Source organism: Hordeum vulgare, chromosome 1H (genome assembly GCF_904849725.1).
Source record: "Hordeum vulgare subsp. vulgare chromosome 1H, MorexV3_pseudomolecules_assembly, whole genome shotgun sequence".
Taxonomy (NCBI): Eukaryota; Viridiplantae; Streptophyta; class Magnoliopsida; order Poales; family Poaceae; genus Hordeum; species Hordeum vulgare.
In genome coordinates, this window is record NC_058518.1 from 359,021,877 (window position 1) to 359,043,920 (window position 22,044).

At 44.1% G+C, this 22,044-nt stretch overlaps 1 protein-coding gene and 1 pseudogene across 1 annotated transcript; both read right to left on the bottom strand.

Moving 5' to 3' along the window:
* Positions 1-16,067: 16,067 nt before the first annotated feature.
* Positions 16,068-16,755, bottom strand: LOC123399193. The gene is made up of 3 exons (XM_045093629.1): positions 16,624-16,755; positions 16,394-16,540; positions 16,068-16,304 (listed from the first exon to the last, which is right to left on the bottom strand). The coding sequence occupies exons 1-3, from the start codon at positions 16,753-16,755 to the stop codon at positions 16,068-16,070; spliced, it is 516 nt and encodes a 171-aa protein (XP_044949564.1).
* A 637-nt stretch (positions 16,756-17,392) lies between these two features.
* LOC123399204 lies at positions 17,393-18,045 on the bottom strand (annotated as a pseudogene).
* Between the last annotated feature and the right edge of the window lie 3,999 nt (positions 18,046-22,044).

Here is a 22,044-nt window from a genome sequence, read left to right on the forward strand (position 1 = left end):
ATAGGAGGAGGGAGGGGGACCTTTCCTTGGGGTCCAAGGGACCCTCAAGGGGTCGGCCGAGCCAAGGGGGGAGGACTCCCCCCCCCAAACCGAGTTGGACTTGGTTTGGTGGGAGGAGTCCCCCTCCCTTCCCACTTCCTCCCTCTTTTTTTTTCTTTTCCTTTGATTTCCTTCTCTTGGCGCATAGGCCCCCTTGGGGCTGTCCCACCAGCCCACTAAGGGCTGGTGTGTCTCCCCAAAGCCTATGGGCTTCCCCGGGGTGGGTTGCCCCCCCCGGTGAACTCCCGGAACCCATTCGTCATTCCCGGTACATTCCCGGTAACTCCGAAAACCTTCGGGTAATCAAATGAGGTCATCCTATATATCAATCTTCGTTTCCGGACCATTCCGGAAACCCTAATGACGTCTGTGATCTCATCCGGGACTCCGAACAACATTCGGTAACCAACCATATAACTCAAATACGCATAAAACAACGTCGAACCTTAAGTGTGCAGACCCTGCGGGTTCGAGAACTATGTAGACATGACCCGAGAGACTCCTCGGTCAATATCCAATAGCGGGACCTGGATGCCCATATTGGATCCTACATATTCTACAAAGATCTTATCGTTTGAACCTCAGTGCCAAGGATTCGTATAATCCCGTATGTCATTCCCTTTGTCCTTCGGTATGTTACTTGCCCGAGATTCGATCGTCAGTATCCGCATACCTATTTCAATCTCGTTTACCGGCAAGTCTCTTTACTCGTTCCGTAATACAAGATCCCGCAACTTACACTAAGTTACATTGCTTGCAAGGCTTGTGTGTGATGTTGTATTACCGAGTGGGCCCCGAGATACCTCTCCGTCACACGGAGTGACAAATCCCAGTCTTGATCCATACTAAATCAACTAACACCTTCGGAGATACCTGTAGAGCATCTTTATAGTCACCCAGTTACGTTGCGACGTTTGATACACACAAAGCATTCCTCCGGTGTCAGTGAGTTATACGATCTCATGGTCATAGGAATAAATACTTGACACGCAGAAAACAGTAGCAACAAAATGACACGATCAACATGCTACGTCTATTAGTTTGGGTCTAGTCCATCACGTGATTCTCCCAATGACGTGATCCAGTTATCAAGCAACAACACCTTGTTCATAATCAGAAGACACTGACTATCATCGATCAACTCCAAGATCCGTCATGAACTGCTTGATCCAGACACCCTCCTTAGCCGCCTCCGAGGCAGCCATGTACTCCGCTTCACATGTAGAATCTGCTACGACGCTTTGCTTGGAACTGCACCAGCTTACTGCACCCCCATTAAGAATAAATACGTATCCGGTTTGCGACTTAGAGTCGTCCGGATCTGTGTCAAAGCTTGCATCGACGTAACCTTTTACGGCGAGCTCTTCGTCACCTCCATACACGAGAAAAATCTCCTTAGTCCTTTTCAGGTACTTCAGGATATTCTTGACCGCCGTCCAGTGATCCACTCCTGGATTACTCTGGAACCTACCTGCCATACTTATGGCCAGGCTAACATCTGGTCTAGTGCACAGCATTGCATACATGATAGAGCCTATGGCTGAAGCATAGGGGACGGAGCGCATATGCTCTCTATCTTCATCAGTTGCTGGGCACTGAGTCTTACTCAATCTCGTACCTTGTAACACTGGCAAGAACCCTTTCTTGGACTGTTCCATTTTGAACCTCTTCAAAACTTTATCAAGGTATGTGCTTTGTGAAAGTCCTATGAGGCGCTTTGATCTATCCCTATAGATCTTAATGCCTAGAATGTAAGCAGCTTCTCCTAGGTCCTTCATAGAGAAACTTTTATTCAAGTAACCTTTTATGCTTTCCAAAAGCTCTACGTTGTTTCCAATCAGTAATATGTCATCCACATATAATATCAGAAACGCCACAGAGCTCCCACTCACTTTCTTGTAAATACAAGATTCTCCAACCACTTGTATAAACCCAAATGCTTTGATCACCTCATCAAAGCGTTTGTTCCAACTCCGAGATGCTTGCACCAGTCCATAAATGGATCGCTGGAGCTTGCACACCTTGTCAGCATTTTTAGGATCGACAAAACCTTCGGGTTGCATCATATACAACTCTTCCTTAAGGAAACCGTTAAGGAACGCCGTTTTGACATCCATCTGCCAGATTTCATAATCGAAAAATGCAGCTATTGCTAACATGATTCTGACGGACTTAAGCATCGCTACGGGTGAGAAGGTCTCATCGTAGTCAACTCCTGGAACTTGTGAAAAACCCTTTGCCACAAGTCGAGCTTTATAAACGGTCACATTACCGTCAGCGTCCGTCTTCTTCTTAAAGATCCATTTGTTCTGAATAGCCTTGCGGCCCTCAGGTAGTATCTCCAAAGTCCACACTTTGTTCTCATACATGGATCCTATCTCGGATTTCATGGCTTCTAGCCATTTGTTGGAATCTGGGCCCACCATTGCTTCTTCATAATTTGCAGGTTCATTGTTGTCTAACAACATGATTGATAAGACGGGATTACCGTACCACTCTGGAGCAGCGCGTGATCTCGTCGACCTGCGTGGTTCAACAGAAACTTGAACTGGAGTTTCATGATCATCATCATTAACTTCCTCCTCAACCGGCGTCGCAACGACAGAGGTTTCCCCTTGCCCTGCGCCACCATCCAGAGGGATGAGAGGTTCGACAACCTCGTCAAGTTCTATCTTCCTCCCACTCAATTCTCTCGAGAGAAACTCCTTCTCGAGAAAAGTTCCGTTCTTAGCAACAAACACTTTGCCCTTGGATTTGAGATAGAAGGTGTACCCAACTGTCTCTTTTGGGTAACCTATGAAGACGCACTTTTCCGCTTTGGGTTCCAGCTTTTCAGGCTGAAGCTTTTTGACATAAGCATCACATCCCCAAACTTTAAGAAACGACAACTTTGGCCTTTTGCCATACCACAGTTCGTATGGTGTCATCTCAACGGATTTCGATGGTGCCCTATTTAAAGTGAATGCAGCTGTTTCTAATGCATAACCCCAAAATGATAACGGCAAATCAGTAAGAGACATCATAGATCGCACCATCTCTAACAAAGTACGATTACGACGTTCGGACACACCATTACGCTGTGGTGTTCCAGGCGGTGTTAACTGCGAAACAATTCCACATTGTCTTAAGTGAGTACCAAACTCAAAACTCAGATATTCACCCCCACGATCAGACCGTAGGAACTTGATCTTCTTGTTACGATGATTTTCCACTTCACTCTGAAATTGCTTGAACTTTTCAAATGTTTCAGACTTGTGCTTCATCAAGTAGACATAACCATATCTACTTAAATCGTCAGTGAAGGTGAGAAAATAACGATATCCGCCACGTGCCTCCACGCTCATTGGACCACACACATCGGTATGTATGATTTCCAACAAGTCACTTGCATGCTCCATTGTTCCGGAGAACGGAGTCTTAGTCATCTTGCCCATGAGGCATGGTTCGCACGTGTCAAGTGAATCAAAGTCAAGTGACTCCAAAAGTCCATCAGCATGGAGTTTCTTCATGCGCTTTATACCAATATGACCCAAGCGGCAGTGCCACAAAAATATGGCGCTAACATTGTTTACTCTAACTCTTTTGGTCTCAATGTTATGTATATGCGTATCGCTATCAAGATTCAGTATGAACAATCCTCTCACATTCGGTGCATGACCATAAAAGATGTTACTCATAGAAATAGAACAACCATTATTCTCAGACTTAAAAGAGTAACCGTCTCGCAATAAACAAGATCTAGATATAATGTTCATGCTCAACGCAGGCACTAAATAACAATGATTTAAGTTCATAACTAATCCGATGGTAGTTGAAGTGACACTGTGCCGACGGCGATTGCATCAACCTTGGAACCGTTTCCTACGCGCATCGTCACTTCGTCTTTCGCCAGCCTTCGTCTATTCCGCAATTCCTGCTTCGAGTTGCAAATGTGAGCAACAGAACCGGTATCAAATACCCAGGCACTACTACGAGAGCTGGTTAAGTACACATCAATAACATGTATATCAAATATACCTGATTTTTCTTTGCCCGCCTTCTTATCTGCCAGATACTTGGGGCAATTGCGCTTCCAGTGACCCATACCCTTGCAATAGAAGCACTCTATTTCAGGCTTAGGTCCAGCTTTGGGTTTCTTCGGCGGATTGGCAACAGGATTGCCGCTCTTCTTCGAATTGCCCTTCTTGCCTTTGCCGTTTCTCTTGAAACTAGTGGTCTTGCTCACCATCAACACTTGATGCTCTTTACGGAGTTCAGACTCTGCGACTTTCAGCATCGCAAACAACTCGCCGGGAGACTTGTTCATCCCTTGCATGTTGTAGTTCAACACAAAGCCTTTATAGCTTGGCGGCAGTGATTGAAGGATTCTGTCAGTGATAGCTTCTTGCGGGAGTTCAATCCCCAGTTCAGCTAGACGGTTTGAGTACCCAGACATTTTGAGCACATGTTCACTGACAGACGAGTTTTCCTCCATCTTGCAAGCATAGAATTTATCGGAGGTCTCATACCTCTCGATCCGGGCGTTCTTCTGAAAGATAAACTTCAACTCCTGGAACATCTCAAATGCTCCATGACGCTCAAAGCGACGTTGAAGTCCCGGTTCTAAGCCATACAAGACTGCACATTGAACTATTGAGTAGTCCTCCTTACGTGCTAACCAAGCGTTCTTAACATCCTGATCAGCCGTAGCGGGTGGTTCATCTCCTAGCGCAGCATTAAGGACATAATCCTTCTTTCCAGCTTGTAAGATTAGCTTAAGATTACGAGCCCAGTCTACAAAGTTGCTTCCATCATCTTTCAACTTAGCTTTCTCTAGGAACGTATTAAAATTCAGGATGACACTTGCGTGAGCCATGATCTACAACACAAATATATTCAAAGTGGACTTAGACTATGTTCAAGATAATTAGAGTTCAACTTAATCAAATTATATGCTAAACTCCCACTCAAAAAGTACATCTCTCTAGTCATTTGAGTGGTTCATGATCCACTTACACTATCCCAAGTCCGATCATCACGTGAGTTGAGTATAGTTTCAGTGGTAAGCATCCCTATGCTAATCATATCAACTATATGATTCATGATCGACCTTTCCGTCTCATGTGTTCCGAGGCCATGTCTGCACATGCTAGGCTCGTCAAGCTTAACCCGAGTGTTCCGCGTGCGCAACTGTTTTGCACCCGTTGTATGTGAACGTTGAGTCTATCACACCCGATCATCACGTGGTGTCTCAAAACGACGAACTGTAGCAACGGTGCACAGTCGGGGAGAACACAATTTCGTCTTGAAATTTTAGTGAGAGATCACCTCATAATGCTACCGTCGTTCTAAGCAAAATAAGGTGCAAAAAAGGATTAACATCACATGCAATTCATAAGTGACATGATATGGCCATCATCTCGTGCTTCTTGATCTCCATCACCAAAGCACCGGCACGATCTTCTTGTCACCGGTGCCACACCATGATCATCCATCAACGTGTTGCCATCGGGGTTGTCGTGCTACTTATGCTATTACTACTAAAGCTACATCCTAGCAAAATAGTAAACGCATCTGCAAGCACATATGTTAGTATAAAGACAACCCTATGGCTCCTGCCGGTTGCCGTACCATCGACGTGCAAGTCGATATTTCTATTACAATATGATCATCTCATACATCCAATATATCACATCACATCGTTGGCCATATCACATCACAATCATACCCTGCAAAAACAAGTTAGACGTCCTCTAATTTTGTTGTTGCATGTTCTACGTGGTGACCAAGGGTATCTAGTAGGATCGCATCTTACTTACGCAAACACCACAACGGAGATATATGAGTTGCTATTTAACCTCATCCAAGGACCTCCTCGGTCAAATCCGATTCAACTAAAGTTGGAGAAACCGTCACTTGCCAGTCATCTTTGAGCAAAGGGGGTTACTCGTAACGATGAAACCAGTCTCTCGTAAGCGTACGAGTAATGTCGGTCCAAGCCGCTTCAATCCAACAATACCGCGGAATCAAGAAAAGACTAAGGAGGGCAGCAAAACGCACATCACCGCCCACAAAACCTTTTGTGTTCTACTCGAGAAGACATCTACGCATGAACCTAGCTCTGATACCACTGTTGAGGAACGTCGCATGGGAAACAAAAAATTTCCTACGCGCACGAAGACCTATCATGGTGATGTCCATCTACGAGACGGGATGAGTGATCTACGTACCCTTGTAGATCGTACAGCAGAAGCGTTAGAGAACGCGGTTGATGTAGTGGAACGTCCTCACGTCCCTCGATCCGCCCCGCGAACAATCCCGCGATCAGTCCCACGATCTAGTACCGAACGGACGGCACCTCCGCGTTCAGCACACGTACAGCTCGACGATGATCTCGGCCTTCTTGATCCAGCAAGAGAGACGGAGAGGTAGAAGAGTTCTCCGGCAGCGTGACGGCGCTCCGGAGGTTGGTGATGATCTCGTCTCAGCAGGGCTCCGCCCGAGCTCCGCAGAAACGCGATCTAGAGGAAAAACTATGGAGGTATGTGGTCGGGCAGCCGTGAGAAAGTCGTCTCAAATCTGCCCTAAAAGCCCCATATATATAGGAGGAGGGAGGGGGACCTTGCCTTGGGGTCCAAGGGACCCTCAAGGGGTCGGCCGAGCCAAGGGGGGGAGGACTCCCCCCCCAAACCGAGTTGGACTTGGTTTGGTGGGAGGAGTCCCCCTCCCTTCCCACTTCCTCCCTCTTTTTTTTTCTTTTCCTTTGATTTCCTTCTCTTGGCGCATAGGCCCCCTTGGGGCTGTCCCACCAGCCCACTAAGGGCTGGTGTGTCTCCCCAAAGCCTATGGGCTTCCCTGGGGTGGGTTGCCCCCCCCCCCGGTGAACTCCCGGAACCCATTCGTCATTCCCGGTACATTCCCGGTAACTCCGAAAACCTTCCGGTAATCAAATGAGGTCATCCTATATATCAATCTTCGTTTCCGGACCATTCCGGAAACCCTCGTGACGTCCGTGATCTCATCCGGGACTCCGAACAACATTCGGTAACCAACCATATAACTCAAATACGCATAAAACAACGTCGAACCTTAAGTGTGCAGACCCTGCGGGTTCGAGAACTATGTAGACATGACCCGAGAGACTCCTCGGTCAATATCCAATAGCGGGACCTGGATGCCCATATTGGATCCTACATATTCTACAAAGATCTTATCGTTTTAACCTCAGTGCCAAGGATTCGTATAATCCCGTATGTCATTCCCTTTGTCCTTCGGTATGTTACTTGCCCGAGATTCGATCGTCAGTATCCGCATACCTATTTCAATCTCGTTTACCGGCAAGTCTCTTTACTCGTTCCGTAATACAAGATCCCGCAACTTACACTAAGTTACATTGCTTGCAAGGCTTGTGTGTGATGTTGTATTACCGAGTGGGCCCCGAGATACCTCTCCGTCACACGGAGTGACAAATCCCAGTCTTGATCCATACTAAATCAACTAACACCTTCGGAGATACCTGTAGAGCATCTTTATAGTCACCCAGTTACGTTGCGACGTTTGATACACACAAAGCATTCCTCTGGTGTCAGTGAGTTATATGATCTCATGGTCATAGGAATAAATACTTGACACGCAGAAAACAGTAGCAACAAAATGACACGATCAACATGCTACGTCTATTAGTTTGGGTCTAGTCCATCACGTGATTCTCCCAATGACGTGATCCAGTTATCAAGCAACAACACCTTGTTCATAATCAGAAGACACTGACTATCATCGATCAACTGGCTAGCCAACTAGAGGCATGCTAGGGACGGTGTTTTGTCTATGTATCCACACATGTAAATGAGTCTTCATTCAATACAATTATAGCATGGATAATAAACTATTATCTTGATACAGGAATTATAATAATAACTATACATTTATTATTGCCTCTAGGGAATAATTCCAACACTCTAATCATATAACATTGTTTGGAACCAAGCAAACACAATCCATTATGTTGTCTTCCTTGTCCAACATCAACTCGTAAGCATGTAATAGTTTGGTGAGTGCTCACAATTGAAAAAAGTGTCTAAGATGATATATTTATATGTGAACCTCTCTTTCCTTATTACTTCTTATTAATTGCAACAATGAATGAGGTCTATGTTGATTTATTCTCAACAATTTTCAATCATCATACGTGTCATATGTGAAGCTATCACTCTCCATAAGATCATCTCATGATCTTTCATGCTATCATTCTTTGCATACTTTTGATCATGACATAAAGCAAAGCCCTTGACCAAGATACTCTTTATTATATAGCTCGCAAGATCGAATACATCAGGGGAGAGACAAAGCAAAAGACTCAAACTAAACACTAAAGACTCATTCCACTAGGAGAAGAAATAATAACTGAAAAGGAAAGAACTAAAACAAAGGTAAAAGCAAAAGATATAAGGGTGATACGATACCAGGGAAACTCCCCCAAGCTTGGCAGAAGCCAAGGGGATTGCCCATACCAATGCTTAGTTGTCTTCCTTTGGTGGTGATGGTGGTGGAGTTGTTGAAGCAGTCTTGAGCTTGTCTAATTTCCACTTGAGCAAAAAGTTCTGCTCCCTCAGATCGTCATTTTCCTCCTCAAGTTTCAACACTCTATGACAAAGTTCCTGCTTACTCTCCTGCAAGAAACGAGAGGGGATAAATATGGTCTTAGGCTTCTTCCTGGAGTTGGGGAGGCTTGACTTCTTGAACTCCACATGGGTGTTTGCAGGTTGAGGTAAAGGAGCCTCCTCTTCATCGGAACTCATTTGTTTTTTACCCTTGGGCTCATAGTCCTCTTCTTCGTTAGTGGTCCAGCCATATGGTTCCAAGTCCCCATTAATCCTAGAGTTAGCACGATCATCGGCCACATAGATCTCTTCTTCTGAATCTTGAGAAGACATCTTGACCTAAATATGCGGCACACAACAGGCTCAAAACGAAAACAGAGGAAAACTGCGCGATACGGAGATCAAAACCTTCGGGCGTATATATAATGATTTCTTCTGTACCAGAAGGAGTGCTCCGCAAGAAAACGGAGTCCGGGAGGCACACAAGGTGCCCACAAGCCGTCTAGCCGCCACCAGGGGGTAGGTGGTGGCTACCAAGCTTGTGGCTGCCTCGTGCACTCTTCAGACTGCTTTTTTATTTTTCTAATTTTCCAAAAATTCTGAAACGGAGGAAATTTCCTATTGGAAAAGTTTCGGAGTCCAATTACTTACCAAAACAGATACCTCTTCGTTTTCAGGGTCTGAAACAGGCTGATAAACATCCCTTATGTACTCCACTGGAGTTATGATATTGATGATATTGGTCTCAACATTTATGGGAGTACCGGAGATATAATGCTTGATTCTTTGCCCATTTACCACTCTAGGAAAATTTCCTTCCATGTTATTGATTTTGATGGCACCGGAACGATATACTTCCTCGATAACGTAAGGACCTTCCCATTTAGAGAGAAGCTTGCCTGCGAAGAATCTTAAGCGAGAATTGTATAGCAGGACATAATCACCTGCATTGAACTCTCGTTTCTGTATTCGTTTGTCGTGCCATCTCTTAACCTTTTCCTTGAACAACTTGGCATTCTCGTATGCGTGGGCCCTCCATTCATCTAGTGAGTTGATATCAAACAACCGCTTCTCACCGGCAAGTTTGAAATCGAAGTTGAGCTCTTTGATTGCCCAATAAGCTTTGTGTTCCAGCTCAAGAGGTAAATGATAGGCCTTACCGTAAACCATTTTATACGGCGACATGCCCATGGGATTCTTAAGCAGTCCTATAAGCCCATAGTGCATCGTCAAGTTTGCTAGACCAATTCTTTCGAGATCTATTGATGGTCCTTTGTAGGATCAATTTGATCTCCCTATTACTCAACTCCACTTGACCACTAGACTGAGGATGATAAGGAGATGCAACTCTATGGTTGACATCATACTTAGTGAGCATCTTGCGAAAAACTACATGAATGAAGTGTGAACCGCCATCAGTCATCAAATATCTAGGGACTCCAAATCTTGGGAAAATGACTTCTTTAAGCATCTTAATGGAGGTGTGGTGATCAACATTTTTAGTGGGGATAGCTGCTACCCACTTAGTGACGTAATCTACAGCAACCAAGATGTGAGTGTACCCATTGGAACTCGGGAAGGGTCCCACATAATCAAAGCCCCAAACATCAAATGTTTCAATGACAAGTGAATAGTTCATAGGCATTTCCTGACGCTTACTGATGTTCCGTATTCTTTGGCATTCGTCACAAGACAAGACAAACTTACGGGCGTCCTTGAAGAGAGTGGGCCAATAGAAACCTGATTGCAATACCTTATGAGCAGTTCTATCTCCAGCATGGTGTCCTCCGTAAGCTTCGGAATGACACTTCTGTAGGATCTGCCCCTCTTCATGTTCAGGCACACAACGTCTAATAACACCATCTAATCCTTCCTTAGGTGAGGATCATCCCAAAAGTAGTGTCTCAAATCAAAGAAGAATTTCTTCTTTTGCTGATAGGTGAAACTGGGTGGTATGTATTTGGCTACGATATAATTTGCATAATCGGCATACCACGGTGCATTATGTGAAGTGTGGATGACATTTAATTGCTCATCAGGAAAGTTGTCATGAATAGGTCGTGGGTCATCAAGGACATTCTCTAGCCTGGACAAGTTATCTGCTATAGGGTCATCAGCACCCTTTCGGTCAACGACGTGCAAATCAAATTCCTGTAGCAGGAGAACCCATCTGATCAACCTAGGCTTAGCGTCCTTCTTCTCCATAAGGTACTTAATAGCAGCATGATCAGAGTGAATAGTGACTTTGGAATCAACTATATAAGATCTGAACTTTTCACATGCAAACACGACTGCTAAAAACTCCTTTTCCGTAGTGGCATAGTTACTTTGGGCACTGTCTAGAGTTTTACTAGCGTAGTGAATAACATTCAACTTCTTGTCAACTCTTTGTCCTAGAACAGCACCAACGGCATAATCACTAGCGTCGCACATGATTTCAAAGGGCAAGTTCCAGTCAGGTGGTTGAACAATAGGTGCGGTTATCAAAGCCTTCTTAAGTATTTCGAAAGCTTCCTCACAATCCTCATCAAAAACAAAAGGAACATCCTTCTGCAAGAGGTTGGTAAGAGGCCTAGAAATCTTAGAGAAGTGTTTAATGAACCGTCTATAGAAACCAGCATGACCTAGGAAACTTCGTATACCTCTGATATCTGTGGGGCAAGGCATTTTCCCAATTGCATCAACCTTAGCCTTATCAACTTCAATGCCTCTTTTAGAGATTTTGTGTCCTAAGACGATGCCTTCATTAACCATAAAGTGGCACTTCTCCCAATTCAAGACGAGGTTGGTATCTTTGCATCTCTGTAAGACCCGATCAAGGTTGCTGAGGCAATCATCAAAGGAAGACCCGTAAACGGAGAAGTCATCCATGAAAACCTCGACAATCTTTTCACAAAAGTCAGAGAATATAGCCATCATACATCTTTGAAAGGTGACAGGTGCATTGCATAAGCCAAAAGGCATATGTTTATAAGCAAAGGTACCGAAGGGGCAGGTGAAAGTGGTTTCCTCCTGATGAGATTGTGTAACAAGTATTTGCGAGAAACCTGAATAACCGTCTAGAAAGCAGAAGTGTGTGTGTTTGGATAGCCTTTCTAGAATTTGGTCGATAAAAGGCAAAGGATAATGGTCTTTCCTAGTTGCCTTGTTCAGTTTCCAGAAGTCTATCACCATCCTATAGCCGGTAATAATCCTTTGTGGGATTAGTTCATTCTTATCATTAGGAACAACGGTGATACCTCCCTTCTTAGGTACGCAATGTACTTGACTTACCCAATCACTATGAGCAACAGGATAAATGATTCCTGCTTCTAGAAGCTTTAATATTTCTTTTCCAACGACCTCTTTCATCTTAGGATTTAATCTCCTTTGATGATCATCAACTGGTTTAGAATCAAGATCGGTTTTAATCTTGTGCTGACGTAGAGTGGGACCAATACCCTTAAGATCATCCAGAGTATATCCAATAGCAGCACGGTGCTTTCTCAGAGTTTTTAGTAACTTCTTCTCTTCGTGCTCTGAGAGGAGAGCACTAATAATAACAGGATATATCTCCTTCTCATCAAGATAGGCATACTTAAGAGTATCAGGCAACTGTTTAAGCTCAAACACAGGATCACCCTTAGGTGGGGGAGGATCCCCAAGTAGTTCAACAGGCAGATTATTCTTGAGAATAGGATATTGTTCTAAGATAATTTTATCTATCTCATCTCTTTCCTCCATATGCATATCATTTTCATGCTCAAGCAGATATTGCTCTAAAGGATCCATAGGAGGTACGGCAATAGAGGCAAGAGCAATGATTTCATCCCTACCGGACGACTCTTTTTCATGGGGTTGTCTTCCAAACTTGGAGAAGTTAAATTCATGAGACACACCCTCGAAACTAACTGTGACAGTCTGCTTAATGCAATCAATGTGAGCATTGACAGTGTTGAGAAAGGGTCTACCGAATATGATGGGACAAAAGTATCTTGTGCAGTACCAAGGACGAGGAAATCAGTAGGATACTTCGTCTTACCACACAGGACTTCAACGTCTCTCACAATTCCTAGAGGACACATAGTGTCTCTATTAGCTAGCGTAATAGTGACATCAATGGGTTCTAGCTCAGCAGGTGCAATCTCATCTTTGATTTCATCATATAGGGAACGGGGTATTGCACTAAGACTAGCTCCCATATCACATAAACCATGGTAACAGTGATCTCCTATCTTGAAAGAAACAACGGGCAGGCCAACTACATGTCTGTATTTGTCTTTCGCGTGAGGTTTGGCAATTCTAGCAGAGTCCTCACAGAATTTGATAACATGCCCGTATACGTCTTCGGCTAAGAGATCCTTGATAATAGCAACACTAGGTTCAACTCTAATCTCCTCATGGGGTGCAAGTGGTCTAATGTAACCTCTACGTATCACAGTTGGAGCTTTAGAATAGTCCTTTATCCTAGCAGGGTATGGTGGTTTCTCAGCGTAGGCACAAGGAACAACAGGGTCACTAAAAGCAATGACTTTCTCCTCAACTAGATTGGTTTTGACTATGTTGCTTTCTACAGGAGGATGATACTTAAACCACTTCTCTTTGGGAAGATCAACATGAGCAGCAAAAGATTCACATAGAGAAGCTACTGTCTCAGAGTCAAGTCCATACTTAGCGCTAAAATCTCTAGAGGTGTTTGTCTCAACGAAAGATTTAATGCAATCAAACTGGAAATTCATACCTGACTCCTTACCTTCCTCCAGCTCCCAATCTTCAGAGTTACGTTTGATTCTTTCCAATAAATTCCACTTGTGTTCAATATCCTTCTTCATAAAAGAACCGGTACAAGAAGTGTCAAGCATGGTAGATCTTCATGAGAAAGCCGAGCATAAAAGTTTTGAGTGATAATTTCTCTCGAGAGCTCATGATTGGGGCATGAATATAGCATTGATTTAAGCCTCCCCCAAGCTTGAGCTATGCTCTCCCTGTCACGAGGCCAAAAGTTATAAATAAAATTCCGATCACGATGTACTAAATGCATAGGATAAAACTTTTGATGAAATTCCAATTTCAACCGATTGTAGTCCCATGATCCAGTATCATCACATAGCCTATACCATGTCAACGCCTTATCCTTCAAAGATAAAGGAAATACTTTCTTCTTTACCTCATCCTCGGGCAAACCTGTAAGCTTAAATAAACCACAAACTTCATCTACATAGATCAGATGCAAGTCTGGATGTGAAGACCCATCTCCTGTAAAAGGATTAGCCAGCAGTTTCTCAAGCATACCCGAAGGAGTTTCATAAAAGATATTTTCAGTAGGTACCTCAGGTTGAGGAACAACTCCTCGTGCTTCCGTTCGTGGTGAAGATACCCCGAACAAACTCCTCAAAGGAACAATTTCCATAGTGACAAGTGACAATAAATTTTAGCATAGTATATAAATGTTTCCTTACCAATTTCCACTTACCAAAGGCACTTCACTCCCCGACAACAACAAAATAGCCATGTATAGTCGCTTTTTTTGGGACGCTCTTTGTACTCGTCTCTACGCTCATGGACACTAACAGACTAAAGACGCTTTTTAAGACGTTTAAAAAGCGCCACAATCTTTTTCTGATAATTAGGCATTTAGAAAATAAATATAAATGTGTATCGAACATAGAGATGAATTTTGAGACGTTTTAGCGTACGACTCTATTCTTAGACTTGATAAAATATGAGTACTGTATTTTTTAAAACCTTGGATAGTCCTCAAAATTAGGTTTACTAATTTCACTCACAAGAACTGAGTACTTGTGTTATCTAATAAATTGAATGACATTTTGATTAAACTCGGAAGAATGTGTATATTTAATCATTTTCTCGCCCCTACTCTTATGACCGAGTCAAACCACCTCTCAAGTATTGATAGTGGGCTCCCTCTTTCTTCGTTTGTCGCTCCCACAACTAGTGGGATGAGGACCTCTGGGTTTGGTCCAGTATTGATAGGGTTAAAAATAGTTTAGGATTTGTCTTTGGTGGCGGAAAGACGACGTCTTCAGATGAAATTATATCTCCCAACCTCGTCCTCTTTCCCGTGGTGCTTCACATTGTGGGTGGCGTCTGGTGTACGACGCGGTCCTCGTGGAGGCGGCGCTCGACGATCCAATGCTTTGTAGCCTAGATGATTTCCTCTTCTCCCATCTAGCTGGTAGTATGAATCAACCAGCTCCGGTGTAGATTTCATCGTTTCCCTGAATAATATCTTTGTAATAATCTTTTCATATCTTTGTTCTGATCATTCGAAAGTAACTACTCCCTTCAATCCATATTACTATTCGATCAAATAGATGTATAGCTGTACACCATTTTGAGCGACAAATAATATGAATCGAAGAAAGTATCTAATATTACCCACACTGAATATACCTTAATAGGCAGCTTGCCCCACAGTCGGTCAGCCTCAACCTACGCTCGCCCCGTCCCGAACACCATTGTGGCTCGATTTTGCTCCCATGCTGCTCAAAGTCGTTGCCGCAAGCTAGAGCTCCTTTGCGGCTCGACACCGCTCATCCCAATTGGAGCTCCCCCGCCGCCACTACTCCAAAACAGACTACCAATGGCAGAAATAGAATCACTATGAGTAGCGGGGCGAGAGGCATGCCCTATACATACTCTATTCTTAAATAGTTACAACCCACTAGCTAATTTTTCTCTTCATGCAACAGTGCCACATCATCAAGTCATGCATGAAGTCATAAGTTACTTTTTCCATTAATCTCTTCATGCAAAACATACCACCTCATGCATTATTTTTTCCCAGGGAATTAAGTCATGCAAGAATTTTTTTTATATTTGTTTTTGCATTAATTTTAGTCTTCTACCACTTATCCATACATTTTTAACAAGGTTTGTGCCGCAACTCGTGGGGCATCGTTTAGTTACTTACCGATGTTGGGTAGGTTTGCTTGTGAAACTCCTAAAAATACTCCATCCATACACAAATATAACATGTTTAAAATATTTTAATATGAACTACATACAAATTTAAAGGAGTAAACAAATATACTAAAATGCATCTATAAGCAAATGAATCAAAAAAAGTTTAAAAGGTCTTATACTATTGATTTACAACAAAAAATCTATTTATAGTAGATCGAACCGTTATTAGGGGCTCGTATTTACCATTTATTTTAATCTCCCATAATAATAAAGCCCAGAGCGCTTCTGCCGTACGTCGTCGGCTTTTTTGCAAAAAGGCCCCTCTGCTTCTTGAAAATCAACCCGCGATCCTTTTGTAAGTTACAAAACGTTTCGTTCAGGCTATTTTCTAAAACTCCCCCTGTAGTTTCCAGCATTCAACCGCGGTCCACACGCACGAACTCTCCCTTGCCTCCCGATCTTAGCCGCTAGGAGGCGACCCACCTCGGCGACGCTCGATCCGGTGATGCGTCGGTGCGCCAGTCGACTACGAACTCCACTAGCTCAATTAGTGGGAAGAAGTTTTGACACACAGAGCAGAGGAAGCAGGGAGCTCAAGTTGGTGCACACCGTTGTCCTAGTGACGACGAACTTGATCTGCGCGACCTCCCGCTGGATGTGTTCGAAGAAGGCCTTGTTGAGCCTGGGGCGGAGCCTGCCGATCTCGATCTCGATCTCCCGCGCGTCTGTGTCCAGGAAGAACTCCACCAGCCCGATGTCCGGCTCAGGTATCACCCGCGCCTTCTACCACGCCGCCATTGTTAGCATCATCTTGTCAGGTGTCAGCTCAGCTCAGGCCATGCTCGACGGACGGAATGAATATGGATTACCTCGCGCTCCTTGCGGCGGCGCTCCTGCTCCTCCTTGACCTGGAGGTCGAAGGTAGCGCGTGCGTCGGCGGCGCTGTCGAGGCGGTGCCGGAACTCGAACCGCGCGATGTGGCCCAGCTGCGGCGACGCCAGGATGCCCTCCGGGTCCTGTGTGCGTCCCCGAGCGAGCGCGTCGGTTAGCAAAGCACCGGGGCAGTCAATCAAGCGTTGGTGATGGTATTCGTACGTACCCATCCGATGCAGGAGATCTTGTTGGCGACGGCGCGGCGGGTGGTGGGGGGCCGGCGGGAGGCTGGGCGGGGCGCCAGTAGCGGGAAGCGCTGGAGGATGGCGCTGAGGGGGGAGGAGGTGGTGGATGCCATGGCCGGAGCAGCCGCACGCGAGGATGGAACGGATGTTATCCCTTCGCGCCTACCGTACGATGGATGGAGTGGCGATGCTAATGATAAGAAAGATTACCCAACGCTACAACTATATGATGAGTTGGTGACATTACGCTGGCCCATTGGGCCGGCCCGCCTGCTTCCTTTTTTACTATATTTTTAAAAAGCTTTATCTTTACCTATTAATCTTCCCTAATAATAAAGCACGCAGCGTTTCTGTCGTCCGTCGCAACATTTTTGCAAAAACACCCTTCGACTTTTCGGTATTCAACCCGCGGTACGTTTTTAAGTGATACAAACAGAAAAATGTTTCGTTTTTGTAGAAACGCCCCTGTAGTTTTTGGAATTCAACTGCAGTCCATTAAACAAACACATCACGCCAGATCCCCTTCCTCTTTCCCACGCACCTGTAGTTCACGCCCTGCTCCGGCCCCGGTGCGTGGTTCTGGCTGCCCCTCGCGAAGTTGCCGCTCCACGTGGACGTGGATGTCACAACCGTGCTTGACGTCGACCCCGCCGTCGTCGACATGGTGTCGAACCCTCCGTCTGTCGCCGGCCACAGGAAGGATGGCTTGAACGGCGGCACCGCGGGCGTGGGAATGGAGCGCAGCAGGATCTACGAGATGACCTGCGCCTTGGGCCGCTCGGCGGGCGTCGGGTGGCTGCATGCTAGGCCCAGCATGAGCAGGCGCTCGGCGTCGTCCTTGTCGAAGGCGCCGTCGAGGCCGGGGTCGACGGCCTCGAGTGCGCGGCTATCGCGGTGGAGGCGCCACACCCAGTCGACGAGGAAGTGGAAGCCATCGATGTCGTAGCGCGGGCGGCGACTGCAGACCACCTCGAGGATGACGGCAGCGAAGGTGTAGACGTCGGACTCGCGCGTGGCCTTCTCGGTGTGAAAGCACTCGGGGCGATGTAGCCGACGGTGCCGTGCACACCGCCGCCGGCCTCCTCCATGTAGGAGGTCTTGTCCGTCTCGAAGGCACGGGCCAGGCCGAAGTCGCCGAGGCGCGCGGTGAAGGCGGCGTCGAGCATGATGTTGGAGGCCTTGAGGTCGCGGTGCACGATGCGCTGGTCGAACTGGTCGTGCAGGTAGTGCAGCGCCGACGCCACGCCCTGCACGATGCTGTATCGGAGCTCCCACCCGAGCGCCTGCCCCGGCCGAGACCCCGGCGCCGAGCTGAACAGGTGCTGGTCCAGGCTGCCGTTCGACATGTACTCGTACACCAGCAGGAGCTCGCCGTTGTCGTGGCTCCACCATGCACCCTCCATCCAGCCATGTTAATTACACTACTCTGCATCTCACACTCGCTAAATTTTTTTGTTCTACAGTGAGAATCTTGGACAAGATGTTTTAGATCATTAGATTCTTGTAAGAAAAGTGTGCGCTTGTGTCTAATCTAACATGTACGTACATGTACAAAGTTTGGATTACATCATACGAACGTAATGTTAGAAATGCGACCTTACCCAAGGAATTGATAGATCTTCTTTTTTTCTTTTTTCTTTTTTCTTTTTATATGAACTGAATAGATAGATCATGATGGGCATTGCTTGCAATGAGGTGTATCTATGAAACCATCCTGTGTGATAATTGATCAAGAATGTTCTTTTATTTAAAAAAGGGTCAAGATGATTTAACATTTAATGGTAAAATAAATAGGTTCTGCAACTTTTTCTACTCTGTGCAACGCACGGGCATTTGTACTATTAATGATTAAAAAAGCTAAAAATTTGGCGCACCCAAACTTTGTTTATTTATAAAATTTGGGATTCTTATTTTTTTTGGTTTACCGCCTAGGCTTCCCGCGTTTCTGTTGTACTCCCTCCGTCCAGAAATACTTGTCCTATAAATGAATAAAATGGATATATCTATAACTAAAACAAGTCTAGATACATCCATTTCTAGGACAAGTATTTCCGGACGGAGGGAGTATTATTTTCGCTCCACATAATCCTGCCGCATCTTTTCCCCAACCCACGCCACCATCTCCCACCTCCGGATCTGTTCCAATCTACGCGTGCACCAGCCCACCTCGTGCGCCGCCCATTCCCACGTACGGTGTAGATGCGGCCTCACCCAAGTGCTGATCTCTGCCGCCAGCTTCGGCCTCCGCTGGTGCTTCCCTTTCTCCTACGTCGGCGTCTTGCCAGTTGGAGCTCTGTTGGCGTCCGTCTTCCTCACCTTCGCCAAGCCGTGCCTCCTCACGGAAGTCATCTTCACCTTCACTAAGTTGAATCCATGTCGGCGCCGTCCTCTGCTCGAATCTCCGCCATGTGTTGCGTCGCTACACTGTCCACAAGCAGCCTCAACACCATCCAACACCTTCAGATTTCCGCTCCGTCAAGCACGTGATTCCTTGAATCCCATCTCCTTTATAGTTTTAGCATTAAATCGGTGAAGTTCGTTTAGGGCATGTTTGCTTCTTGGGGTTTGATTCCCCAAGGGCCGTCAACATTTATGGTTTCAGGTTAACCCCTCCTGCAGTCCTGCTAGTCTATTCCCCATCGGGTTTCAGTTTCTAATCCCTATATAATCTTCCCATTCACACTCTGTTCGGTTACAGAAGGGATCAAAGGTGTTTTGGCAGAGGCAACGTTAAACTGCAATCATCCATGACTAGTAATTTGACAGTGACACACTAGTAATGTGAAGTCAGGTGGCATTTTTTCTACACAAGAAACTACTGATTTATACTGTCAACAAGTTAAGTCAGATGAAAAGCTAGTATATAGCCAAGAGCCACACACATTGCAGAGATTTCGTGGTTTTAGTTAACTTGTACAACGAAATGATGCAATTTGTACATCCATATTTTCACCCAACACATTTTGTTCCTATGATCCTCTCACAACTGAAATAGATGGCGATATACACTAAACATAGTTCAAACAACAGGTGCGCGCAGACATGCCGATCACTCTAGCGTACCATTTGTTTCACTATACACTATACAACATAGTTCAATCATGCAATCTCAGTACCCCTAACCCTGATATATACTGTAATATTCAGAAATTCCTTTCTGAATTTCACAAATTTCTTTACTGTGCGCACCTTATCTTTCTACCATATCTAGATCCTTCTTTGTATAATTATGTTTTCAAAAACTTAGATCGTACTGTTAAAAACTGATGGGCATTTATAATAGCCAAAGGCCCTGAAGTGGTTGTGAAGGAAACTGAATGTGTTGTGGAACATATAAATAAGCTATTTGGCTTCAACCTACAAAGAGATGATAATCCCCGATTGTTAGTATTATTAGGTAAGAAACAAAAGGTTGAATTTCCTGTTTTCTTATTGCCTAGTATAGCTAATGTTGAAAAATGCGGACATTCTATGTGGTTGCCCTACATTCCTTGCATGCTAGTAAGAACATAGCTCAAGTTGTATGTATGCAATTTTCTGCTACTTTCAGATTTTTTTCCTATTTGATCTCACATGGTTTAGTTGTTTATTACATAATTCAGTGCAATGCATGACCTTGACATATGTTTATATGCACATCTATAATTTATAATTTTGACATAATTCAGTGCTAGTAAGAACATAACTTCATTATCTTGTTGAATAATTTATAATTTTGACATTTCTTTGGCAAATATATAATGTCCAGGATAATGCAGAAGACTGGAGAGATGAGTATGATGCATTCGTTCATGAAGCAAAGGGGAATGGAGAAATAAAACTGTAGCCGTGGGAAGTGATGAAGTTGACATATGAACAACATCTCTTTCTACGAAGATAAAAGTATGGGTATTAATATAATATTATCATGTTCTTGTTTCAGGTTGATTTCAGTAGAATAGTTGTTTCAGGTTGACCTACCACGTGAAGAATCCCCTAACAATGTGGATGCTCCACAGAAGGTTATGCAGGTGATGCAAAAGTTTATTCACTAGTAAGTTAGCGCTTGTTTTTTCTGATACCCAATTGTTCATCATAAGTCACAGGAATTGCATACTAGAAATTGTGCAAAAACCAAAGAGGGTTAGACCAGATCATCTTTATGACATGAACGCGTCACTGGTAAGTTACCAAACAATGTCTGCGTGTATAGAAATTTTTGCTTCATTATTAAACAATGCCTATGTTCTGTACAAGTGTACTTACAATTGAAAGGAACCTCAACTGTAGAGTCACACATTGAAAAGTTTGATAGGGCTAATCAAGGTGCAGAATGAACCACATAAAGATGAGCAGATCACTAGCCAGGCATATTTAAACCACAGATCAGAAGAAATGCGGTGTCCTGTTTTGTACAAGTAGGGTATTTGCGTGCTGTTGTTTTTCTACAAGCAACATGATATCATGATGGAAATAATTATTTCCAAGATTTTGGTAATACATGTGATAATATTATTTATTTTCAAAAACTGCTAATACTAGTTTCACAAAAGAATAAATGCTACTCATGAACTAGTAGCAGCAGCAGAAGCAAGTAACTGTAATGCAACAAAAATGGGATAATCATGGAAAAGTACATGATAAGACGAGTTTGCCTCTTTTTCATGGTAATAATATCACTGATGGTTGAGCAGTTGCACCATGTAAAATCCTGGAGCTGGAATAGAAAAAAGTTTAGTTTAAAGTGTCCATGGTACAACTACGAACCAGATAGAATCAATATGTACATAATAAGGTTGATGATTTAGTGCATTTCTTATACATGATAAAGACCTATAAATTATATTCCCTGATTAGTGTGTCCATTCACATGTATTCTTACTGAAATAAGTGTTTTTTCCTAAAATAATACGGCAAAATTAAAGTAATTGTTTCCGATAAACTCGAGAAACAAAAGTAAAGTCATGGCCAAAGGAACTTTAGTGAATAAATATATAACATATGTCGACTCAGGAAACATGCTTGGAGAGCAATATATTGTTGTTTCTGTTCGTCGTAGCATTTTAAATCTTGGAGATGAGATACTGATTAGACCGTATGCAAAAATCCATATGTGTATAAAATTATGAAATACAAAATCAAAATAAACCAATTAATATTTAATGAAAAATAATTAATTACCACAGAAAAACTTATGTGTAGCGACCCGACTCAAGACGAGTCAAGCCTCTGTGTATCTGTGCCATCCCTGGATCAGTATGCTGGCACACACAGTACATCAATGTATATATCAAAGTGCAATCACATGGAAATAGCGTAAAACATATATATATATACCTTAAATATCTCAGCGGAAGCAGTCAAGGGAGTGGAGTCCCAATAAACACCAACGACAAGTTGAGTGTAGACTGTAACCCTGAATC